The sequence below is a fragment of the Aquarana catesbeiana genome, linkage group LG09 (assembly GCF_042186555.1).
Source record: "Aquarana catesbeiana isolate 2022-GZ linkage group LG09, ASM4218655v1, whole genome shotgun sequence".
Classification (NCBI taxonomy): Eukaryota; Metazoa; Chordata; class Amphibia; order Anura; family Ranidae; genus Aquarana; species Aquarana catesbeiana.
Window position 1 is genome coordinate 279284400 of NC_133332.1, and position 27710 is coordinate 279312109.

Sequence of the window (27710 nt, forward strand, 5' to 3'; positions counted from 1 at the left end):
GGAAGGATGGATCACTACTGCACATGGAAGACAGGAAGGATGGATCACTACTGCACATGGAAGACAGGAAGGATGGATCACTACAGCACATGGAAGTCAGGAAGGATGTATCACTACAGCACATGGAAGTCAGGAAGGATGGATCAATACTGTACATCAAAGGAAGGAAGGATGAATCATTACAGTGCATGGAAGGCAGGAAGGATGGATCACTACTGTACTTGGAAGGAAGGAAGGATGGATCACTACAGTGCATGGAAGACAGGAAGGATGGATCACTACAGTGCATGGAAGACAGGAAGGAGGGATCACTATGGCACATGGCAGACAGGAAGGATGGATCACTACTGCACATGGAAGACAGGAAGGATGGATCACTACAGCACATGGAAGACAGAAAGGATGGATCACTACAGCACATGGAAGGCAGGAAGGATTGATCACTACAGCACATGGAGGGCAGGAAGGATGGATCACTACTATCACAATCATATAAAAGAACATCTGGGTAGCAGTGACCATAACATGATTTAATTTAATGTTAGCTGTAAGCAACAAACACATATGGGTAAGATAAAAACACTTAACTTTAAGAAAGCAAATTTTCCAAGGATGAGGGCTGGACATAGACTGGGTGGGAATATTGGCATCGATAAACACAGAACAGAAATGGGAATTCTTCAAAGTGACTGTATGTAAACTCACTACAAAGTATATTCCCATTGGCAATAAGTTTAAAAGGCTTAAAATATAACCTATGTGGCTCACGACCAATTTTAAAATGGCTATATATAATTAAAAAAGAGCTTTTAAAAAATATAAAAATGAAGGAACGCTATCATCGTTTAATTGTTACAAAGAATATAACAGAATATGTAAAAAAGAAATCAAGGATGCAAAAATTCAAAACGAACATCAGATTGCAAAAGATAGTAGGACAATCCCCCAAAAATTCTTCAAATATATTAATAGTAAAAGGTCAGATCTGAGCATGAAAGGCCCTTTACAAAATAATATAGAGTGGGTGACTAGGGACAAAGAGAATGCAAATTTATTAAATACTTTCTTTAGCTCTGTATATACAAAGGAGCATGGGGGAGCTCATGTCCATAATGGGGATGGTATTGACACAGCCCCAAATGATCCACAATGGCTCAAAAGTGATAAGGTCCAGAAATATTTAGACAGAATAAAGGTCAATAAAGCACCTGGACCAGATGGCATGCACCCACGGATCCTAAAACAATTGAGCTCTGTCACTTCAAGGCCATTGTTTCTAATATTTAGGGACTCATTAACCACTTGCTGACCGCCACACGCCGATATACATTGGCACAATGGCAGCGGTGGGCAAATGGGCGTACCTGTACATCCCCTTTAATTGGTGGGGCTAGTGGGCGCGCGCCCGCAGCGTACAGCCTGACCGTGCGCGCGGGACCAGCAGACTCGATGTCCGCCGGTCTCCTGCCGATCGTGTCACGGAGCCGCAGAACGGGGATGTGCCTATGTAAACAAGGCATTTCCCCGGTCTGCCTTGTGACATGACAGAGATCACTGCTCCCTGTCAACGGTAGCAGTGATCGCTGTCATGTAAGTTAAAGCCCACCCCCCCACAGTTAGAATCACTCCCTAGGACACACTTAAGCCCTTCATCGCCCCCTAGTGTTAACCCCTTCCCTGCCAGTGTCATTTACACAGTAATCAGTGCATTTTTATAGCACTGATCGCTGTATAAATGACAATCGTCCCAAAATAGTGTCAAAAGTGTCCGATGTGTCCGCCATAATGTCGCAGTCATGATAAAAATCACAGATCGCCACCATTACTAATAAAAAAATAATAATAATAAAAATGCCATAAAACTATCCCCTATTTTGTAGACGCTATAACCTTTGCGCAAACCAATCAATATACGCTTATTGCGATTTTTTTACCAAAAATATGTAGAAGAATACATAGCCTAAACTGAGGAAAAAATTTGTTTTTTTAATATATTTTTGGGGGGTATTTATTATAGCAAAAAGTAAAAAATATTGCTTTTTTTTCAAAATTGTCGCTCTTTTTTTGTTTATAAAAATAAAAACTGCAGAGGTGATCAAATACCACCAAAAGAAAGCTCTATTTGTGGGAAAAAAAGGAGGTCAATTTTGTTTGGGTGCAACGTCGCACGACCGCGCAATTGTCAGTTAAAACGACACAGTGCCGAATCGCAAAAAGTGCTCTGGTCAGAAAGGGGGTAAAATCTTCCGATGCTGAAGCGGTTAATGACTGGAATGGTACCGCTGGATTGGCGCAGTGCCAATGTGGTGCCCATATTTAAAAAGGGATCAAAGTCTTTACCAAGTAACTATAGACCTGTTAGTTTAACTTCTATAGACGGGAAGATACTGGAGAGTTTAATAAAAGACCACATAGACGAGTTTTTGCTGGAAAAAATATTGTAAGCAACAGACATCATGGATTCATGAAAGACAGAAGTTGTCAAACAAACCTGATTTCTTTTTATGAGGAGGTAAGTAAAACCTTGAACAGAGGGGTGGCTGTAGATGTGGTATACCTGGTTTTGCAAAAGCGTTTGACACAGTGCCCCACACACGGCTCATGTGTGAGGTGAAGTCTATCTACAGGCTTGGAAAGATCAATTTGTAAATGGATAGAAAACTGGCTAAAATACAGAATTCAGACAGTAGTGGATAATTACTCTTATGCCCCGTACACACGGTCGGACTTTGTTCGGACATTCCGACAACAAAATCCTAGGATTTTTTCCGACGGATGTTGGCTCAAACTTGTCTTGCATACACACGGTCACACAAAGTTGTCGGAAAATCCGATCGTTCTATACGCGGTGACGTAAAACACGTACGCCGGGACTATAAACGGGGCAGTGGCCAATAGCTTTCATCTCTTTATTTATTCTGAGCATGCGTGGCACTTTGTCCGTCGGATTTGTGTACACACGATAGGAATTTCCGACAACAGATTTTGTTGTCGGAAAATTTTATCTCCTGCTCTCCAACTTTGTGTGTCGGAAAATCCGATGGAAAATGTCCGATGGAGCCCACACACGGTCGGAATTTCCGACAACACGCTCCGATCGGACATTTTCCATCGGAAAATCCGACCGTGTGTACGGGGCATTACTCTGAATTGTCTAAGGTTATCAGTGGTGTACCCCAAGGTTCAGTGCTGGGACCCCTACTTTTTCATTTCTTTATAAATGATATTGGGTCTGGGATTAAAAGTAACATTTCTGTCTTTGCAGATGACACTAAACTATACAGTGGAATAACGTCCTAACAGGAAGTCTCCAATTTACAAGCTGACCTCAATGCACTGTCTAATTGGGCCACTAAGTGGTAAATGAGGTATAATGTTGAGAAATGTAAAGTTATGCACTTGGGGTGCTAAGAATATGCATGCATCATACATACTAGGGGGAGTACAATTGGGGGAATCCATAGTGGAGAAGGATCTGGGGGTTTTGGTAGATCATAAGCTCAATAATAGCAGGCAATGCCAAGCTGCGGTTTCCAAAGCAAGCAAAGTCCTTTCTTGTATTGAGAGAGGTATGGACTCCAGAGAGAAAGATATCATTTTGTCCCTGTACAAATCATTAGTAAGACCTCATCTGCAATATGCACTTCCGTTTTGGGCACCAGTTCTCAAAAAGGATATTGGGGAAGTGGAGAAAGTGCAGAGAAGGGCAACCAAAATGATAAGAAGCATGGAGGAGCTCAGCTATGAGGAAAGATTAGATGAACTGAATTTATTCTCTCTTGAGAAGAGGAGATTAAGTCCATACTGTGAGTGGTCCATATAGTGAACTTGGTGTTGAGTTATTCACTTTAAGGTCATCACAGAGGACAGGGGGGCACTCTTTACGTCTAGAGGGAAAAAGATTGGCCAAGGGGAGGAGGTGGAGGAGAACTAGCCTACCTCCTCCTCCCTCCTCATACTGGATGGATCTATAGCCGGCGAAGCAGGTGAGTGGGCGGGCTGTGTACTGAGTGCGCCATAGTCTTGCCAGCTGCAGCGCAGAGCAGCGCACACTGGACAGTAGGATTCAAGTCAAGTCAAGTACCGGAACTTGTTCCAGTACTTGTCTCCGCTGCAGGACTCAGATTCGTAAAACACCGGGATTTACTTTACTTGAAATTCCAGGACGGTCCCCGCGAATCTGGGAAGGTTGGGAGGTATGCATTTGTATATATTTTTCTAAGTTTTTCTTACTATTTAGTTAAGGCTTGCTAGTTAATTTCTTAAAAAAGGACGCTGAAGCAATCTTTCATGTTGTTTGGGTAGATCTCCACCTCTCAAAAGTTATCCACTCTGTTTTACACTGTATCACGGAGGAAAAGTGCATGCTGTGTCACCTTGCGTAGGTGATTCAGGAAACTCAGAGGGCCTGTGCAGGCCGGGCAGTGGCCCACCAAGGCTCATCCTGTTTTCAGTTTCACCTACACAGGGTGACGGGGCAAGTGCACTGTAAAAGTGGCCTGTGATAGTTGGGGGGGGGGGGGGGCAGGACAGCTTTTGCATCGGGCCCATATGCTTCAAGCCACACCTCTGCCTACTGCACTCTATTAACCACTTGAGCTCCAGAAGGTTTTACCCCCTTCATGACCAGCCGATTTTGTGCCATTTAGCACTGCGCCACTTTAATTGGCAGTTGCAGAGTCATGCAATACTGTACACAAATGACATTTTTATCGTTTTTTTCACACAAATAGAGTTTTCTTTTGGAGGTATTTGATCACCACTGGGTTTTTTTTTGCAATATAAATGAAAAAAGACTAAAAATTTGGAAGCAAAAAACAATATTTTATAATACTTTCATCTACAGGAACATTGTACTACGCTTTGAGGTGATCAGGGCTTTTTTATTTTTTTTTTACACTTTGATTGCTGGTACAATGAAGATCATTGTGCCAGCAATGCTTTGAACTGTCATGAATGGGTTAAGTTAATGACAGTTCTTAATAGTGATTTGTGATTGGGTACAGAGTGCTGTTATTGGCCCAGGTACCATGTGACAGCTGTGGGCCAATCACAGCTCACTAGTAAAGGAAACATGGCTGTTAGGAATCATATTGATTCTTAACAGCTTTGTTGACATTGTGATCATTACGCCCCCCTGTGCCTGTACATGTAGCCCGCTGGCAGTAAATATACTGTGGGCGGTCGGCAAGTGGTTAAAGAGGAACAGTATTGTTTGCTTGAGACACAGTGCAGGTGCCTATACCCAGGTTAGGAGGAGCTTATCTTGAGCAATCCAACCCTGGATCTGGGCCTCAACATGCTTGCCAACAGGGAAAGGGTTTAACCACTTTCCAACCACCTACCACAGATGTACTGCAGGTTGGTTCTATTGCGCTACCTGTTTTGTGCAATGGACACTGGGGGCACGCGCTGATTGGACAGAGGGGGAGCCAATCAGCAGGACCAGATGTCCACCGGCCACCCGCGATAGTCCCCCAGAGAAGCAGATCAGCGATCACTGTTCTGACAGGGAAGAAGATGGAGATCTTGTGTTCCATCCAGTCAGACCATCCCCCACACAGTTAGCAAACACCCCCTAGGGACACACTTAACACTTTGATTGCCCCTGATGTTAATCCCTCCCCTTCCAGTGTCATTAGTGCAGTAACAGTGCATATTTCTAGCACTGATCATTGTAATAATTTCACTGGTTCCCAAAAAAGTGTCAAAATTGTCAGTTAGGTGTCTGATTTGTCCGCCGCAACGTCGCAGCCCCACTAAAAATCGCTGATCGCTGCCATTACTAGTAAAATAAATAAATAAATAAAAATGCCATAAAAATATCCCATACTTTGACGCAATAACATTTTGTGCAAACCAATCAATATACGCTTATTGGGATTTTTTTTACCAAAAATATGTAGCAGAATACATGTTGGGCTAAATTGATGAAGAAATTAGATTTTTTTTTTTTATTGGATGTGTTTTATAGCAGAAATTAAAAAATATTGTTATCAAAATTGTCGCTCTTTTTTTGTTTATAGCGTAAAAAATATAAAACGCAGAGGTGATCAAATACCACCAAAAGAAAGCTCTATTTGTGGGTAAAAAAAGGACATACTGTACGTTTTATTTGGGTACAGGGTCACACGACCGCGCAATTGTCAGTTAAATTGTCAGTTAATTGTCAGTTAAAATAACACAGTGCTGTATCGCAAAAAATGGCCTGGCCATTAAGGGGGTAAAACCTTCCTGAGCTGAAGTGGTTAATGCAGGTTAACAGACTGTTATGTAATATTGTCCCCTAGGCAGGACCATCTCCAGTATAGGGCTTAGGGGTCATCCTCTGAAACATTGGCTTATTGTCACCCGTATACCCTATTTGGTGCAGTTTTCTATACCGGTATTTGTATTGAGGGGTTGTTGCCATTTCCATTTCTCCAGTTGCTGCATATGTATATCGTCAGAAAAAGCATCCCTTCTTCAGGTGTGTCAAAGTGTGGTATGGCTTGCAGAGTTGTGGGCTCTGAAAACAAGGAACCCTAGAAAATAGCAGCTACTTCAGGGGGCAGACAGTGGCTGATCAAGTATAAAGCCCCTTTTACACGGGCGGACCATTTAGGCCGCCTGTCAGTTTTTTAGGCAGACCTGAACGGACGCTCCATGCAGGTCTATGGAGTGACGGATGTCAGCGGTGACATGTCCGCTGACATCCGATCTGCTCCGATCTGCTAAATTCAGATGGATGGAAACCCTATTTTCCATTCGTCTGGCGGATCGGATTGGTTGAAAACAGACAGGCAGTCCGTTTTCATCCGATCCCCCATAGAGGAGAGCGAAGCTCTGACAGGTCCGTCCCTGCACAGTGTGCAGAGACAGACCTGTCATCCGTCTGTTCAACGGGGATCAAGAGAGCGATCCCTGCTGAGCACGCCCGTGTGATAGGGGTCTTATTTGGTTGGTCTGGACTAAGCATGTTGGTCTGTTAATGGTTAACAGTGTTTTTTTTCATAATTAAAGCCACACACGGAATGATTGTTGGCCAACTGAGCGTCTGATTTTTGTCAAAAGGGAGTGTGCCAGGATCTTTGTCTTGCATACTAACGGTATACACTTTTCGTACCACAAACACAAACGTAGTGACGTACTTTCAGCTTTTGAGCACCACCCTTTGGGCCCCTTCTGCTAATTTAATGTTTGGTGAGCATTGATTCCGAGCATGCGTGTTTGTGCTTTCGACTTTTGTGTGACAGACTTGTGTAGAGTGGAGTGGAGTCAAACCGTTGTCTGCCGAAGATTTACTAGCCTGTCATCCAACATTTGTTGGCGGAAGATTGGACAACAATTGTCAAAAGGAGCGTACTAACGGTAAGATTTTAGGACAACAGTCTGTCAACAGAAAATCCCCTGCCAACAATCGTACCGTGTGTATGAGGCTTAAAGCCCCATACACACTATTCCATTTTCTGCAGATTTTTGTCTTCAGATTTACCAATACCATGTAGTGCAAGGGCCTGCCTGATTGCATATAAAATGAAACTCTACTGCCCTGTACACACGGTCGGATTTTCCGGAAAAAGTGCGATCAGATTGTGTTGTCGGAAATTCTGATCGTGTGTGGGCTCCATCGGACTTTTTCCGTCGGAATTTCCAACACACAAAGTTTGAGACCAGGATATAAAATTTTCCGACAACAAAATCCGATTGTTTAAATTCCGATCATGTGTACACAAATCCAACGCACAAAGTGCCACGCATGCTCAGAATAAATTAAGAGACGAAGAGACTATTGGCTACTGCCCCAGTTATAGTTCCGACGTACGTGTTTTACGTCACCGTGTTCAGAACGATCGGATTTTCCGACAACTTTGTGCGACTGTGTGCATGCAAGACAAGTTTGGCCCAAAATTTGTCGGAAAAAATCTGATGGATTTTGTTGTCGGAATGTCCGATCAATGTCCGATCGTGTGTACAGGGCATTAAGGTTTTACCTCATATTGTATGGTTTTGGTAAATCTGAAGACAAAAATCTGCAGAAAATCTAATAGTGTGTATGGGGTCTAAAGCCTCGTACACACAATCAGATTGTTGGCAGGGGATTGTCTGTTGACAGACTGTTCTATTAAAATCTGACCATTAGTACGCTCCTTTTGACAATTGTTGTCCAACTTTCTGCCAACAAATGTTGTTGTCTGTTGTCAGATTTTCTGATGGTCAGTACACAAGTCCGTCACACAAAAGTTGAAAGTACAAACACGCATGCTCGGAATCAATGCTCACCAAACACAAAATTAGCAGAAGGGGCCCAAAGGGTGGCGCTCAAGAGCTGAAATTCCTCGTAGTATGTCACTACGTTCGTGTTTGTTGGCCGACAATTGTGTACTGTTAGTATGCGAGACAAGATCCAGGCACACGCCCTTTTGAGAAAAATCAGACGCTCAGTTTGCCAACAATCTGATCATGAGTACCAGGCTTAAGATTCAAGTTTATTTCATAATTAAAATGTATTTAAAACCAGTAAAGTTTCCTTAACATTTTCCCACAACCTTTGTTGTGTGTTTATTATTTTGGTATGTTGGTATTGTATGATGGGTGTTAATAGGGTGTGTACAACCCCATGACTACCCAAGAAAAACAGCTGAAAGCTACTGCACTCCTACTACACGCCTGTAAACAAAATTTTATAGCTCTGTCCCAACATCTTGAAAGCTATCTGAAGTTAATTAATTCCATTACACCAAAGGCTGCTGAGTTTTTACAGTAATGTTTTGCTAAAGACAACAAAGCTGCATAAGACCCAATAAACAATAAGATTTCAAGATATGGAAGCCATATTGGTAGAACAGGAAACCTGGTTGCCATGTGTGGTTTCCAACATACATAATTGCCAAATCCTTCCACTTCAGCCCCGGAAGATTTGGCTGCTCAATGACCAGGCCATTTTTTGCGATCGCTTTAACTTACAATTGCGCAGTCGTGCGACGCTGTACCCAAACAAAATTTACATCCTTTTTTTCCCACAAATAGAGCCTTCTTTTGGTGGTATTTGACTACCTCTGCGGTTTTTATTTTTTGTGCTATAAACAAATGAAGAGCGACAATTTTGAATAAAACACAATATCTTACTTTTTTGCTATAATAAATATCCCACATTTAAAAAAAATAATTTTTCCTCAGTTTAGGCCAAAATGTATTCTTCTACATATTTTTGGTAAAAAAAAAAAAAAAATCGCAATAAGTGTATATTGACTGGTTTGCACAAAAGTTATAGTGTCTACAAAATAGGGAATAGATTTATGGCATTTTTATTATTATTTTTTTTTTTTACTAGTAATGGCAGTGATCTGCGATTTTTATCGGGACTGTGATATTGCGGCAGACAAATTGGACACTTTTGACACATTGTTGAGACCATTGACAATTATACAGCGATCAGTGCTATAAAAATGTGCTGATTACTGTATAAATGTCAGGGTAGGAAAGGGGATAACACTAGGGGTGATCAAGGGGTTAACTGTGTTCCCTAGGTGTGTTCTAACTGTAGGGGGGATGGGACTGACTAGGGGAAGAGAGAGATCGGTGTTCATACTTAGTATGATCACACGATCTGTCTCCTCTCCCCACAGCCACGATCGCTCTGTCATGAGTGATCGCAGGTGCCCAGCGGTCATTGCTCCCGCCGGGCACTCGCAGCGGCTCCGGGCACACGCTGCGGGGCACGCACTCACCCCTAGTGGCCAAAAGGCGAAGCGACATAAGGTAGCGTCGATTTGCCCAGCCGAGCCAACCGGCCGCAGTAAAACTGCGGCAGCTGGTCCGGAAGTGGTTAACCAGGTATTGAAACTCACTAGTTTCAATACCTGGTTAACCTAGTTAGAAGCTACACTGACTCCTGTAAAGATTAATGTGTTACTAAACCCAGGACCCTGCATTCACAATATCTGGTCTCCCACAGTACACAGAACATGGAAATGCAATCATTTAGTAAATATACTGTAAACTGCTAAATACCTTTTCTCATTAGCATTATATAGCAGTCTTGTGACTTCTATCAGTGGTTAAACATGTAGGAGGAATTTTCTTACTTGTACTGTCTGTCCTATCAGGATGCAGGACCCCTGACCCTCTGTCTGGACAGTGCTGATTGGCCCTGCGCTGATCACATGCACTCTCCCAAAAAAAAAAAAACTGTCTAGCAATACACACCAAACTGAGCATGTGCAGCCTGACTCCAAAAGCTCTGACTTATCCGGACATGCTTTGGCGTCAGTGAAAGAAGGGTAGGATCTGTGCATACAGGATCAAACAGCCTTTTTACACACTGCAGATGATTAACCCCTTGGGTTCCACAGTGAGTTTAACAAGCATGTTTTACTGAATATATATATATATACATATTTACTGCCGTCAAGTGGGCATCCCATAAACTCCCTATCCCCATTCAAGTTGTTAACCCATAATAAACAACAAAAACAAAGCTACAGACTGTATTCTGACTTTGAGTGCCTATGAAGATTCTGTGCGCCTGGATGTGCAGAAGTGGGGATCCCTGTTCATTTGCAGCTCATATGTGGGGTGTGCTATACTTAACATATATTTTATAGGTTGAACACAGTTTGTTTTATAATCGCTGCAGTGCACACTGCACAGCATAGATTAGTTTCAGAGTAATTAAAGGGGTTATAAACTCTTGTGTTTTCTCACCTTAATGCATCCTATGCATTAAGGTGAAAAAACTTCTGACACTGACGGGCCCCCCAGCCCCCGTTTTACTCACCTGAGCCCTTCAATCCCTCGGCAGCGACGCACTCTTCCTCTCTGCCTGGGGTTCTCGGCTCTTGATTGGATAGATTGATAGCAGCGCAGCCATTGGCTACCGCTGCTGTCAATCAAATCCAATGACACGGGCGCCAAGGGGCGGGACCTAGTCCGGAATTCTGTGTCAATAGACATAAATGCTGGACTCAGGAGCGCACCCGCAAGGTAACCCCCTGGGAGAGCGCTTCTCCCAGGGGGTTAACCAATGTGGGGAGGAGCCGCCAGGGGACCTCAGAAGACGGTGATCTGGGCCACTCTGTACAAAACTAATTGCACAGTGGAGGTAAGTATGACATGCTTTACAAACTCTTTACAAACCCTTTAAGGGCTCATGTTCATGGGCATTTTGGCATTTTTGGGTGTAAGGGAGGCATAGGTGCTGCATACAGTGCTTTTCTAACAGCTTGTCAAAATCAAGGACAGGTTAAAATACAAGTCAACTGTACGAAGCTGTGTGCATTTAGCTTTTGTTTTAGGGCCTTATGAGTTCAGGGATGTATACCTGAATGCAAAATTCCTGTGTTCTAAGCATACATCCCTGAACACACACAACTCTAAACACAAGCACTGCTCAGAACTGCTACATATTTCAGCTTATCATTGACTGCTGGCAGTGGGCTGTACGCTGAACCTATGCCTCCCTTGCACCTAAAAATGCCAAAATGCAAATGCAAAAATAGTTTTTATGCTGTATGGGGCAAAACTGCCCTTGTGCGTGAGCCCTTAAAGGCACATTTTTTGCAGAAGATGTGACAGAATAAGTACAGGGGCATCACAATTGACAGTTCATTACAAAATGGAAGAGATCGTAATTTCCTTATCACCAATATGTCAATATTTCTATATGAATTTGTCAGAGCAATAATGCCACACAGTAAAAGAGTCACAAACAGGAACTACATGAATTTATCACATGTTTCCGTATTAACAACAAAGTAGGGTTTTCATGAATTTAGCACAAGGCTTCCAATTGAATACGCAATGCCAAAAATGTGTCTTCTATTGAATCACCACCAGTATTACTACACAGGGATGTATAAAACTGGGAAATCCGGCATAATTGCAAAACTAAGCAGATGACATAGCAGGCAGAGGCTGCAGAGCAGATGTTAGTGTGATGCTCTAGTTTGAGATTCCATGTCTATCCCATCACTGGAATGCTAAGTGTAAATGTAAATAAACACAATTCTGCCGATACATCAAAGAGCTTCGAAACGCTACTGCTGTTTCTACTTACTACTGTCCATCACAGACTTTCCTGATACTAGCAAGGCATGGAGATATCGATAAAGCCCAAAGCCTCATACACACAATAAGAATAAAAGACAAAAGATTGTTTTTTTTTTGTTTTTTGTTTTTGTTTTTTACATGCTAGTCTCATATTGAAAACCATTAGGTTACTAAAGTTACGAAAACTCTTGTAAGACAGAATACAACTTCTGAGGTGATGTAATGTATTGTATTGTATTTATAATGTGCCCTTTAATTTCCGAGCATGCGTGGTCTTGGTCACATGATTTTTTTTCGTACGAGTACCATACTAATTACACAAATATCATTTGTTCTGTTATCAAATGAGAAGCACTTCCATGCTTGTCCCTTCAGATATTTTTGCATGAACTGTTATGATTGACTCTCAGAAGCTGTGTACTAACGATCTGATTATCAGGCGATCATGTGTACTAGGTATAAAGGCTCTTGCACACAGCAATACATTAGGTTGTACAGCCATACAGGGTAAAATACGTCTGTTGTTGTGGTGCCCGAGAGCTACTCTAGTGGCTCTGAGGAAGAAGTTAGTCCTCAAAACATGTTAGCCTATTGCATCTTAATTTATCCTGTGACACGTCGTGATGTACTGTGGCTTGGATGGTGCTGTTCTTTTTAATGAGCTTTTATTTATTTATTATTTATTTATTTCAGGTTTCTTATATAGCGCCATCAATTTACGCAGCGCTTTACATATACATTGTACATTCATATCAGTCCCTACCCTCAATCCAATTAACCTACCAGCATGTCTTTGGAGTGTGGGAGGAAACCAGTGTACCCAGAGGAAACCCACGCAGGCACAGGGAGAACATGCAAACTCCAGGCAGGTAGTGTCGTGGCTGGGATTCGAACCAGCGACCCTTCTTACTGCTAGGCAAAAGTGCTATCCACTACACCACTGTGCTGCCCACGCTTTGCTACAATTGTTATTCTGTGAGTACAATACTTATACGTCTTACAATAATAAAGTCATGTTTTTAGGATAATGCACTAGGTCCATGCGCCCTCTGTTTTCTTTTGTGGTTACACTGAGCATTATATTGTAATGGCAGGGAACTTTTCCCCCATCTACACCGAGTGTGTTGATAGGGGAATCAAATCACTTTTTTTCGTTCAGCCTGCTGGGTGCATGAAAAAAAATTCATCATCTATGGCCTGCCTTAAAACTGCTAGATTCCCCCATCAACACAGTCAGTGTTGATGTGGAAATGCCTCCCGCAGCACCATTGTGTTCTGCCAGCTAGGGGGGGTGGGGGGGGTCGAGCCTTCCCAGACAGCAGAGCACAATGATCACGGTTAGTCACTAGCAGTAATCTCATGTAAAAAATCACACAGGCAGGTTATACCTAAGTCGATTGATGGATCGACCTAGGTATAATCAGCCTTCACATAGGTCGATCGAATCTCGGGCAGTCCCTGCTGAACCAGCTGAATTTCAATCCATGTATGGCTGGCTGTAGGCTCTGTTCAGAGTAAGGTTGGATTCACACCTATACATTTCTAGTGCTTTTTGCATTTTACAGATTTGCACTACAGTCCATTTAACATGGTTTCCTATGGAACACGTTCTGTAGTGCAAATCTGCAAAAATGCAAAAAGCACTAAAAATGCAAAGGTGTGAATCCAGCCAAACCCACGTTCTGCAAGTGGGCCAGCCCATTCATTTCACTAGGTTGACCTACCCGCAGAAACTTGGGTAAAGAAGTCCCGCATACTTTTTTAAAAAATCATACCACATAGAATCTCATGGTGCTGTGGTACCATGTGGTTTTACAACACTGGCAGATGTATGTGCTATTAGAAATTAATGTAACCCCGTGCATCTGCTAAAGAGCAGTGCGTTTTGCCTGCGTGTCGAGAACACGCATGATTTTACAAGAATTCCTGACCCACACAAGAGTGAACCTAACCTTACTAACGCATTTGTGTGATAAATTTTTAAGCACTAGAATAGATTAGACTAGATTAGATACCATTGTATTCAGAACAATATTATTAGCATTTTAGCCCTCTGACAACAGCAATAAAATCCATGCATATCTACGCATACATACATATACTGTATATGCACCAATATACTTAAACACATTACATGCCTATACAATGTAAGCAGCAATTTGTGCAAATAATCCAAATGTATTCAAAGTCAAGTAAATATTATAAAAGTAAAAGCAAAGATACTAATAAGATAGTTGCATAAGAAAGATAAAATATGGAGGTATATTAAGATTCTTAGGAGTTTGTATAAGATGGAGTAATAGATAGAACAAATCTAGGAATGAAATTGTACTTCAATTGCACAGAAGTGTTGTCTTCCTCTTCCTGATACAATCCACAGCTGGAAAAACTGTGCATATATTTAAATTTGTGATCCTCCTACCTTGCTGTTTGCTGTCACCGCCGTGGTGAATAGAAGCCAGGGGAGCACAGACTGTCTATATCCCCACATAGTTGGTTACAGGGGTGCCACTAGTATACAACCAACTAGTCATACAGTGTTAGCTGCCAGGACAGTAGGCAGTGGAGACACAGAGCAGATGGATGGTGGAGGGGCGATGGTTTGGACAGATTTCTGTGTCCTGCCTCCCTCAGCTCTGATAGTGAATTGAATGTGCTTCAGTGCCTCCCAGGCTCTTCATCTGGAAAGGAGGGGCATGGTAAACATTTCTCACAACCACAGCTATCACACACATAACTCTTCCACTTCTAGAATGTAATGCTGAGCAAAGATCTACTAAAGATTGCTATACACTGATAGATTTTCGAACGAAAAAACGTGTTAATACATTTGATAATGCCAACAAAGACGAGACAAGTGTCTATCGAAAGTATTTCAAAGCTTGCATTGATTATAACATTTGATTTTGGTATAAATGGACTTTTCTTAACGAAAACCACATACTGTACTCTGTTATGTCGCGTACACACGGTCGGACTTTTCAGCTACAAAAGTCCAACAGCCCGTCCGACAGACTTTCAAAGGACTTTCTAACGACCGGACTTGCCTACACACAATCACACCAAAGTCCGACGGATTCGTACGTGATGACGTACACCGGACTAAAATAAGGAAGTTGATAGCCAGTAGCCAATAGCTGCCCTAGCGTCGTTTTTTGTCCGTCGGACTAGCATACAGACGAGAAGATTTCTGGGTCCAGCGGAGTTACGACATAAAGATTTGAAGCATGTTCCAAATCTAAAGTCCGTCAGATTTGCGACCGGAAAAGTCCACTGAAGGTCTGGTGAAGCCCACACACGATCGGATTGTCCGCCGGATTTGGTCCGTCGGCGTCCGTCAGACCAGTCCAGTCAAAAAGTCCGACCGTGTGTACGCAGCATAAGAAATTAGTTAATTCCAGAAATATTTTTCATCCTGCTCCTTCAAATTAGAAAATCAAAAAAAGGAACATTTTTGAACAAGATTCTACTAGTGTATGACCAGCTTTGCGTAATTCTAATGCCCCGTACACACGATCGGATTTTCTGATAACAAATGTTGGATGTAAGCTTGCCTGGCTGAAAGTCCAACCGTGTGTATGCTCCATCTTACATTTGTTGTCGGAATTTCCGCCAACAAATGTTGGCTAGCAGGTTCTCAAATTTTCCACCAACAAAACGTTGTCGGAATTTCTGATCGTGTGTACATAAGTCCGACGCACAAAAGTTCACGCATGGTCGGAATCAAGCAGAAGGAGCCACACTGGCTATTGAACTTCCTTTGTCGTACGTCCTGTATGTCACCACGTTCCCACGTTCGGAATTGTTGACCAACATTTGTTTGACCGTGTGTATGCAAGACAAGTTGGAGCCAACAACCTTCGAACAAAATTCCACGGTTTTGTTGTCGGAAAGTCCGATCATGTGTACAGGGCATAACTGCAAAGGACAATATCGTACGCTCTTCAAACTGAATGCAAAGTGTCAGCAGAGAAGTCATTTAAACAGGATTACCCAGAAAAACTATTTTCATACTACATGTGATTAAACAAAAGACTTGCAACTGACTGCTGAAAAGGTAATCTCTATGTATTGTGGCCAGCCTTCTGCATAGCTTGCCATAGATGACCCTTTTTTTGTTTTTATATATCAGCCAGCAGGGTGAAGGAAAAAAAGCAAACATTTCTCCACCTACGCAAGCAAGTTAATGAGAACTCCCCCCACCGGGACATTGGATTCTCCGCTGTCAGAATACACTGATCAGCAACTGCAGCCACTGATCAAGATAAAAATGTCAACATTCCGCCTCAACAAATATAGGGGTGTCAGCTCTCTAAATACAATACCTGGCATTGCAATTTCATGCATTTGTGCTAACATAGATGGCGAAATCGAGTGTCTCTAATTAGCGCTCATTATTTATTTTATTTTTTTCCTGCATTGACATGCGTTACATTAAAGGGGTTGTAAAGGTTCAGTTTTAAAAAAATAAACATGTCATATGTACCTCCGCTGTGCAGTTGGTTATGCACAGAGTGGCCCCGATCCTCCTCTTCTGGGATCCCTCAGCGGCGTTCCTGGCTCCTTCTCTTCTCGAGTGTCCCGCTGGAGAAGTGGTCTCCGACGGGACACCCATATGGGCGCGCTCCCGTGTCCTGCTGCTGCATTCGTAGACACAGACAGCAGGACTCGGCTCCGCCCCCGGTGCCTGCAACATTGGATTTGCTTGACAGCAGCGGGAGCCAATGGCTGTGCTGCTACCAATCTATCCAATCAGGACACGAGACACCGGCCAGAGCTGGTGTGCTCGTTCCTGTCGTGGGAATTACGAGGCTCAGGTAAGTATAAGGGGGGCTCGGGGGTGCTGCTGCAGCACATGAGGTTTTTCATCTTAATGCATAGAATGCATTAAGGTGAAAAACAGCAAGGGTTTACAACCCTGTTAAGGTTTCCCATTCAATTTGAATGGACAGTTGAAGCCTGACTCTGCCCTACCAAGAGGACCACCTTGCCCTTGGACCCCTCCTGCCAGCAGTATGTGATGCTTTTTTACTTTATACTTTACCTTTGCGTATGTCTTTTGGTTGGTCACATGACATGTTGGGACTTCTCTTTGGCAGGGGCCTGTCTTGAATGACATGATGAATTACTGAGATAAAGATTTCACCACTGCTATCTACATCAATACACTGAATAGAGGGCACCATGGTGACACCTCCTTAGGGGATGGGGTCATTACTCCCTGCACTCGAACTACCCTCAGCCTCCCAAGTAGGCGTCATTCTGAGGACATCTTGTGGTGGAAAACAAGTACAGTAATACCTTGGATTACGAGCATAATTCGTTCCAGAAGCATGCTCGTAATCCAAAGCACTCATATATCAAAGTGAGTTTCCCCATAAGAAATAATGGAAACTCAGATGATCTGTTCCACAACCACTGCTGGTGTATGCAGTACTGTATGTGGCCAGAGGTGGGGGGGGAGCTGGAGATGCTCAGAGACTCTCAGAGACACTTGGGAACTGTTGACACTTTCAGATGCTCCGATGCACGTTACGCTGGCCCCAACCAGCTGGCAGTGTCTCCGAGTGTCTCCGAGAGTCTCTGAGTTCTCCAGCGCCCCTGGACCTTTGTCCACATACGGTAATACATACACCAGCAGCTTGAGTCTGTCTCGTCTTGCAAGACAGCACTCGCAAATCAAGTCAGGATTTAAAAAAAAAATATAGCACATCTTGAGAAATGCTTGTGTGCTGATATCAATTTTAAATAGCATACCTGTACACATGTACAGTAAAAATAAAAGCCTTGCTATAGATTAAGACCCCTTTTACATTGGGACCGCCCGGGCGTTAGCAGCAAAGCACCATTCATTTTAGTGTGCTTTATTGCTGTTTATGCAGTGCTTTTTGGGTGCTAGTGGGGCGCTTTTAGCCCCCGCTAGCGGTTGAAGAAGGGGTTACAAACGCCCTTGTTGTGGCGCTTCTGAAGCGCTTTTCAGGCGCTTCCAAAGCGCTGCCTATTCATTGCAATGGATAGGGGCATTTTGGGAGCATACAGCGCTTCCAAACAGATGCTGCGTGCAGGACTTTTTCTAACGTTCCGCAAGCGCACCCCAGTGTGAAAGCACTCGAGCTTTCACATTTGGGCAGCATGGATGCCACGCTATTTCTAGCACTAAAATGCCTGAAAACTGCTTTAGTGTGCAAGGGGCCTAAGTGCTGGTTGTAGCACATCTGTTATAATGCCTAGATTTTCTCTAAAAATGACTACTAATACACAATCATTTTATAATAGCATAAACCATCTATTAGCCGAAACCTTACATTCCCATCAGCTACAAATAAGTGATTGTGAAATGAGCATCTTTTATGTTCAATGAATCGTTTTTAATTTGTACATAAAATTTCTTTATGTACAGTCATGGCTAATTTGCTGACTATACACAGCGGTGTATGTCAGTTGCAACCACCTATTGGTTATTAAAACAATTGGATGGATCAATGCAACCTACTACCAACACCCTGTATATTTATATTCAGGGATGAATTTTCACTGGAACCTGTTGGCACCAGAGAGAAACCCTTCTGTTAACATAACTTTTTCAGCCCAGAACATTTTCTTGTTTTACTGGTCCATACTTAAGGGTGACGTTTAGCTTAAAAAAAAAAAAAAAAAGCTTTAGTTACATCACTTATCTGTATTGGAGCAAGTCCCACATTGTGCAGGCAGTTGGATCATGGGGAAATCTTCTGTGCAGGGATACCTGCCCTCTTCCTGGCTCTCAACTCCTGGCACTGCAATGGTTTACAATTGAATATCAGTACGGATGGTTCCATTGAAAAAAGTTATTTTATTGCTTACACTGTCTATAACATGATCTGTGAATGGGAGAGAGAATCCTGTGGCTACTGATGATCATACTCTCCACCATTCATAGATCATGTTACAGGAAGTGAAAGAACTTTTCTCAGTGGAAAAGGAGAAAGAAATGTCCATCTGTACTGACAATCTGACCATGTGTACTGCTGTTCTGCCTGAAGATCCAAAGCTGTTAACCGTTGCAGTGCCAGTTCATTGCCAGGAAAAGAACAGGCATTCCTGCACTGAAGATTTCTCCAGTATCTAGCTTTCTCATACCTCCCAACATTTTGAGATGGAAATGAGGGACACCAACTAACAAATGTATGTAGGCATAGGACATGCCCCCTGTCACACCCCCATAAAGGAGAATTAATAAAGAAAAAGGTTAATTAAATCCACAAAAACGTTTTTTTTACCACTACTATTCCTTTATATTGGCTTCTAAAATTTACAAATGCAGCAATTTAGAAATTGGATAAAAGGTTTAGCACTGGGAAACACTTTTTGAAAGATAAAGAGTGCATTTTATATAGAACTATATAGATCAGACCAAAATGAGGGAAAAATGTATTGGATCATAGTGGTATAGATAAAACTTATTGTTGCCTGTAGCAGTTTTAGGTTGTTACAGTATCTTTACATGTCAGATCTAAAAAATAAAGTTGATTGTTGCTCTGGAAAACACAGGTAAGTAAAGTGTGTATGCCAAAACATTATGTTTTTTTTCTCTTAGTTTTGGATAGATTAAGGGCTGATAGGGCCACATAATTTTTTTTTTTTTATGTTTTTGTCCCACTGTGGGGCTTTCCCTTTAGTAATAGGAAACAAGAGGAAATCTCCTCAAAGTGACAGGAATTCCAATTTTAGGCTGGCCACACATAGCTCAGTTTTTTTTATCATTCAGCTAGCGGGCTGAGCTAAAAAAACAGATTCCCCCACCTATGCAATCAAGGTGGATGGAGTACCCTCCCCGCTGTGTATTCTAATAGAAGATGAGTCAGATAAACTAAAGTTTTCCAACAAGCTCATTTGTATGTAGCCGATCAGTAGACTGACTGACCTCAAATGGGACTGGCCATTCAAATTTCTAATCATTACTGGGGTCACATCAACGTTCATTTTTGACCATAGTGGGAAAATTCAAAGGTGCAAAATGGAAAGTTTTTCTCAAACAAACAAATTTCTAACAGTGTACAGTAAGCCCCCTACATACGAACATCCAACTTGCGAATTTTTAAAGCTGTAAACATGTGGTTGCATGTCCAATCCTGTAAATCTAGGTACACACACTCAACTCAGCGGACGGAACGAAAAAAACTGTAAGACCGCCATACCAACACAAGCAATGTTGGTGCAGTGATCATCCATGCTGTGCCTTTGTGTTCTGCCCTGCCAGAACACACTTATCAGCACTCGCAGCCTTTGTCTGAAAGCACCAATTTTTTCTGGACTTACGAACAAGTTGAACTTACGAACGAGCTCCCGGAAGGGAACTCGTTCGTAAGTAGAGGACTTAGTGTATGTGTTTTTTTACAGGTGTATGACTAGCTTTATCCACTGTTAGCCATACATTGATTCAGCTGGTCCACAAAAACTGGATGAAATTCAACCAGTGTGTGTGCCCTGAGCTTGCCTTCAGGCAAAGGGACATGTCGGGAAAGTTTCCACTGATCATTAGTTGTAGCTACTAATTAGTGTATTGTGAGAGTAGTGGGCACCATTGTCAGAATACAATGACTTGGCAGAGGGGAATTTCTTCATCGTTTGGATGGAGGAATTTTTTTTTTCATTCGGCTAATTGGCTGAACGAAAGAAAAACCTAGCCGTGTATGGGCAGCTTTAGTTTTGACCTCATACACTTTACGTTTGCCATGCAGACTCCAATGAATTTTACAGAATGGGAAAATTTCACAGAAAAGTAAGCAAAGCAAAAACTTGGATTTTTGATCATTCCAAGTGGCCATATGGTAACCAGTAGAGAGATGCAATGCGGGACTGTACAATATCTCAGCTGCCCCATTATGTAGACATGTGCACATAATCTCAGCTTTGACCAGGAACCAGTGCACATATGGTATGTCTGCTCTTCTGCTCACAGGCAGGTGTCTGACTAAAGGATTACTGATAGTTTGTCTCTTACATTCATCATGCTCCAGTGAAGATGTTTTGCTAGGAAAGCTGTGTGAGAACACAGTGCAGAGTCAGGATTCAGGAATAATAACATTTACTGTCTCCTAATCCATAGATCATTAAATTATGTTCTGTTGAAGACAGGGAGGAGGGGGATTTCTTCTTTCCCAAGTTTCCATAAATTATGCCAAAGTTCAGGCTTGAGTTCAGTTTGTAAAGATAAGGTAAGGGCTCATTCACACGCAGTGAGGCCCGTAGATTGTGAATGGGCCATGTGTTTCTGTGGCTTGAGCTGCCAGGCCCGTGCAAGTCTATGAGTATGTAGCAACTGTAATGGACACTGCCACTTGTCCTAATTTCACAGCCCTGTGGGTGAGTGGCTCAAAGTGCAGACTGCAGGGTTGATTTACTAAAGGCAAATCCACTGTGTACTACAAGTGCACTTGCAAGTGCAGTCGCTGTAGATCTGAGAGAAAGATCTGAAATGAGGGGAAGCTCTGCTGATTTCTATCATCCAATCATGTACAAGCAAAAATGCTGATTTTTATTTTCCTTGCATGTCCCCCTCAGATCTACAGTTGTAGAGCACAGTGTATTTGCCTTTAGTAAATAGACCCCACTGTGTTTTTGGGGTTGCTCACCCACATCTGCACTCCTGTCAAATTAGGATGAGTGGCAGTGTCCATGAAGTTGCTGTGCCTAATTGTATTAAATACAAAACACAGGGAATTTAGCTGTAAATGCACAAAGCGTGCAGCCTTTTGGTGTTGCTCAGATGTGCCGCTTGGGGGTGGCTATTGGGGCTATAGCCCCGAATCTGCCACAGGGTCTCTGCCTAACCAGCGGGCCTTGGCTGCGACTGCAGCGGGTGGGCTGGCTGCATGAGAGAGACAGAGGAGAGGAAAGAAGCGAGTGGGCGGATGAGCAGAGATTACATCATCTCTCAAGCGGCAAGTGACAATCCACATCTGGTGCCAGTGGCAAGTGACAATCCACATCTAGTGGCAGGTGACGGTGGCAAGTCACACGCTGCATCTGGTGACATGCAAAAGTAGCGAGTGACACGCTGCATCTGGTGGCAGGAGATGTGGCAAATAACATGCCCAGGGCGCCCACTGATTCTGAATTATGGTGAGTTGAACCACTTCATTATATATTAGAATGTAAAAATTTTAAAAAATGCGCTTCAATCAATGGTGCCATAATGATTGAAGCACCAACACCAGCCATTGCCCATGGAAAAATTGCATACCCCCCCCCCCCCCCCGCGGGCCAGCAAAAAGACTGGTGACCGCTGCTATGGGCTCTAACCCCAGATCTTTTGCAGAAAAACACAGAACACCTGGATCGCTGCGAGTCTAGGGGCCAAGTAGAGTGCTCTGGTGAGGAGTAGATAGATAGAAGATAATTGGATCAGACCCAGTGCAGCCAGGAACACCATGGAAAGAGATGCGACAGTCAAAGAAAAAACACAAAATGCAGTGCTCTGAAAGAATGATCAAATAAATTCCAACGTAGTACTCAGTGGAGGATTAAGGTGGTCATGGGCCCCTAGGCTACTTTTTGTGTGGCCCCCTCCTAAGCAGGCTTTACCAGAAAATAAATTATTTAGTGCCATGTGTAAAAGGGTAGACCTATATTACACGCCTATAGTACACAGACCCCTTTCCCTGCACAGTACACAGACATCTGCATAGTACACAGACCCCTTTGCCTGCATATCACACAGACCTCTTTCATTATAAAGCCCCCCTGCACTCCCAGGAGACCCCCAGTCTCCTGGGAAAGAATACTCTAAAGTTGAGAAAACCTCACTGCCAGCCCTTTCTCATACACCGCTCCTCCTGTGTCACTCATTGTAAATCAAAGCTTCTAAATACCTCAATTAACGCCGTTCTTCGTAACCCGGTCATGTGACTGCTCTCCTCTGCTGTTTCATTGACGGTCACATGACCGCTCTCCTCCAGCAGTCAAAGGCTACACTCGGGAAGGAGGTTTAGCGGGAGGAGGAGAGCGGCAAGAATGAGTGGCTTTAATTGAGGTATTAAGAGACTTCCATTTACATTGAGAGTGACACACGAGGAGCTGTGCATGAGAAAGGGCTGGCAGTAATATTTTCTCAACTTTAAAGTATGCTGGCAGTGCTGTCCCAGGGCCAGGAGAGGCGGTACAGATGGCCTGACACCCCCCCCAATGGGTGGCACCCGGGGCGGACCGGCCGATCCCCGCCCCCTGTTGGTAAAAAAACATTTATCGGCGTATTCGTATAACACGCAGGCATGGTTTTTATTCTACATATACATAAATATATATAAATTAATAAAAATATCATGGCCAATCGGGGGCCCTTGCACACGTGGGACCCTAGGGTGCAGCCTAGACCAGCCTGTGCATTAATCCGCCCCTGGTAGTACTGTATGCATAAACAGTGCTATTTATTCTATAAAGTTAAAAAATGGTTGAACAAAGTTTAAAATAAATGATAGTGAACTTTACCAGTAACCTCAGAGTGAATAAAGGGGAAACAATCATCCGGGAGGCTTGCCTGGAGATGGTTTGAACATCAATCACCATCCAGGGAAATGGAGGGGAGAAAATTCAGTTCCCAGAGGGGGAGCGTACTGGCTGCTAGCAAAACCTGCCAGCTCCAGGTGGATGCCACGGCTGGATGGTGGTCAGCAGGATGGATAGAAAGGCAACCTGTGTGATGTAAATGACCCCAGAGGGAACAACCAATCCAAGCAGGGTCGATATTCTCAAAGTGCCTATGCACCTTCTGTGATGTCACTGCTGTGCCAGAGATGAAGGGCAAAGGTGTCCTGAAGTCAGTTGTGTAAGCGTCCACTCTTCTGTTGCCGTGACTTACATGTTTTGCGCACATGCGCTTTGTCAAAGTCACGGCCAGGATGGCAACAGAAGCTAGATATAGAGAGAGAGGGCTAATTACAAGCCTGAGGATAATTGTCACATTGCTCAGTCTTAAAGGAGTAGGCTATAAAAAGCTGCATATGAGTGGTACAATTCATAAACATCAGAATAGACATAAAAGGCCATAAATTAGCAACTATCTATTGTAAGACCAACTGCTGTGAAGCAATAAAAGCGACTGTCATATATATGTAAGTCACATCAACTTAACAGTGGACGCTTACACAACTGACTTCGGGACACCTTTCCCCTTCATCTCCAGCACAGCAGTGACATCACAGAAGGTGCATAGGTGTGCTGAGAATATCGACCCTGTTCGGCTTGGTTGTTCCCTCTAGGGTCATTTACATCACACAGGTTACCTTTCTATCCATCCTGCTGACCAGCATTCAGCCATGGCATTCACCTGGGGCTGGCAGGTTTTACCAGCAGCCAGTAGGCTCCCCCTCTGGGAACTGAATTTTCTCCCCTCCATTTCCTTGGATGGTGATTGATGTTCAAACCATCTCCAGAAAAGCCTCCCGGATGACTGTTTCCCCCCTTATCCACTCAGAGGTCACTGGTAACGTTCATTACCATTTATTTTAAACTTTGACTGTTCAATCATTTTTTAACTTTATGAAATAAATAGCACTGTTTTTGCATACAGTACTACATTGGAATTTATTTGATCATCTTTCAGAGTGCTGCATTTTGTGTTTTTTCCAGATCTTTTGAAGACCTAGCAATGCCCCTGCTATTGCTTATACCATTTATTTAGCAGGTGAATTGGTATTTATTTTAAGCACATCTTTTCACTTGCTACTCAAAAGAACAAAACAAACAAAATTCCCAGGTATTTCACCAAAATATGTTAGCTTACACCTATGCCAAAGGTCCTCATTTCTGGTAAGTTATGAATTTTTCAGACTCTATTTTCAACTTTACTAACTTGATCACAAGATGCCAACCTCCTGTCTTTTGCTTTACAAGAACATTCATGGCTCTCTGAAAATCTTTTCCACTAACATTATACTACAAAACGCATTGGGATGCCTGCCTTTACACGCACATGAACTTTAATTGCATCCAATTCTTAGTCCATAGGGTTCAATATTGAGTTAGCCCACCCTTTGCAGCTATAACAGCTTCAGTTCTTCTGGGAAGGCTGGCCAAAAGGTTTAGGAGTGTGTCTATGGGAATGTTTGGACATTCTTCCAGAAGCGCATTTGTAAGGTTTAGACACTGATGTGGACAAGAAGGCACGGCTCGCAGTCTGCTCTCTAATTCTTCCCAAAGGTGTTCTGTCGGGTTGAGGTCAGGACTGTGCAGGCCAGTCAAGTTCCTCCACCCAAAACTCGCTTATCCATGTCTTTATGGACCTTGCTTGGTGCACTGGTGTGCAGTCATTTTGGAACAGGAAGGGCCAACCCCAAGCTGTTCCCAGATAGTTGGGAGCATGAAATTGTATCTTAGATGGGCCCCAATGGGCTGGATTATGAAGGTTAATTATCAAAAATGTTTGAATGAGGAAACAGATCGCACTTTAGTAGTTTTAAGAATTGGTAGACTGAGTACCTTTCCAACTTGCACAACCCACAGCCTGGGAGTAAAATTGTTTTTGGTTCTTTAATCTCTGATTTTGTGGTATGAGTCCAGATTTCCATTCAACAACTTAATTGATTGCTGAATCCATTTTTCTTCCAAAAAGTACTTAATATGGTACTGTTTTGAGATGGAGTCTGCTGCCTTAGGTTCTGGCTATAAAACTCTTTGAGGCTCGATTCACACCTATGCATGTTGCTTTTGAGCGTTTTTGGAGGTTTTTTTTTCATGCTTGCCACGTTTTTGAGCAGCGTTTTTGCGGCGTTTTTGCAGCGTTTTTGCCGCGATTTGCGTTTTGTGTTTTTTTTTTTTTTTTACAGTTTTTTTTACAGTCTAAAAAAAAATTTTTAAAAAATTAAAAAAAAAAAAAAAAACGGCAAAAACGCATCAAAAACGCTGCAAAAACGGTGCAAAAACGGTGCACTTGCGTTTTTGATGCTTGTCCATTGAATTCTATTACATGCAAAACGCTGCATTTTGCATGAAAAAAAGTCCCTGACCCTTTCCAAAAATGCAGAGAAACAAAAAGGCATTGATGTGAACATGTTCCATAGGAACCCATGTTAAAAAATTCCCGTGCATTTCTGCAAAATGCAAAATGCATCAAAAAACGTGCTAGTGTGAATGGAGCCTTAAGCATGACTGTGAAAAGCATTGCTCTTGCTGAGCCTTGAATAATGTCTACAGCAGCTTTATTTTTAGAAGTGTTTGAACTCTTCCAGTTCTGTAATATAGGCACCTAAAATTTCCTGTCTGCACTGAAAGGGTCTCTACTATTGCTGTAGGGCTAAATCTGGTCTACCAAGACCTTATCTTGCCACATAAATCTTTTTAAGGTCTATATTCAATTTTCAGTCCAAGGGACCTGGGAGTCTAAAGAAGTCAATGTAGGCGTAGAGATCTGAGCTTAAAGATTTCATAGGTCTATCAAGCAATGATCAAAATCTACTGGCAAAAAGGGTGAGACCCATGGTTTACAAATCTTTTTTTGAATTAAAAAGTGTATAAAATCATCAACATATACCTGTGTACATGTGTTTACAACCGTTCACTTGTATGGCTAGCTGTATGCACCACCTGTGGCTCATTTATCTATGTGTTTATTAGCTAATGCCTTAATATATGATAACATATATCTTCAAAGGACCAAAAAACATCTTCCCCATATATGTAGGCACATTTATCCATGCAGTACAGCAAGAAATGAATGTTTGCTGCCATCTACTGGTTTCCTTAACACTTTCTGATCTTTTGTACCTGTCATACAAGAAATATGTAGGCTGCTCCTACCTATCTCTCCTTCCAGAAAATAGTAAGAATTTGGGCTATCATGCTGATGCAGTGTCGTAATGCTTTCTGATTCTCTGATTCTGATTCTCTGATCTGGAACAAGTAGAGCAATAAGGAATTCAGGCTTTTCTTCAACTTTAATTTGCCGATTGCTGGTTCCTTCTCAAAGATTCTTTAATATGAAGTCAGAAAAATAAAATTTTTAGAAGAAGGTCAGCAAAGGCAGCCCCTATACTTTATCATAATTGGTGTACTTTAAAGATCCTGTACTCTGGAAGTATGGAGGCTGCCATTACTGAATGGAAATTCATTTGAGGATTTCTTACCACTTACTACTTTGATCCATCTGCTAGCACTCTTGAAAAGCAAAAATAAAGTATAAAAAAACAAAAAACAAAACAAGGTTCTTAATGCTAAAATACGTATGGGCACCAAAACCACATCTGCATCATATTAAGAGTAGGCAGCGGGAGGATCTGCCAACCACTTGCACCATATTTTACCATATTTGGTTGGGCATCCATGATTAGTATAAGTATCCTTATAAAGTGGGAAATTATTGTTTATTAGTTGTTTCCAAAAGTAAATAGAGGCCTCTTCCTTCCTGGCATAGAAAAGAAGTAGGTTGACCAAAGCCTTGCCTGCCCTGAGAGGGATGAGGTTATCCACCAGGCCCAACAATCAGACATCTAAAGGGGGGGGGGTTGTGATAGGGTTGGAAAATTGCTAGGTAGCAAGAGGGAACGTATGAACTGCCCAAAAGGGTGGCAAAAAAAGAAAAAAAAACACACTGGAATAAGATGGATGGTGATGGTAGCTGGTGAGTGGGTGAGATGATGACATGGTGGTGGAGGTGGATGACAGTTGTGTATTAGGTAAACAGCAAGGAAATGGAGAATGAGCGG

General features: G+C 42.6%; 1 protein-coding gene across 1 annotated transcript in view; it reads right to left on the minus strand.

Annotated features, from left to right (window-relative positions):
- Positions 1-14702, minus strand: part of OLFML2A (olfactomedin like 2A) — a 532150-nt gene extending 517448 nt beyond the window's left edge. Inside the window, exon 1 of the mRNA XM_073600361.1 lies at positions 14453-14702. Within this exon, the coding sequence (XP_073456462.1) occupies positions 14453-14521 (69 nt within the window). The 5' untranslated portion in view covers positions 14522-14702. The remainder of the gene's footprint in view (positions 1-14452) is intronic.
- Positions 14703-27710: the final 13008 nt, after the last annotated feature.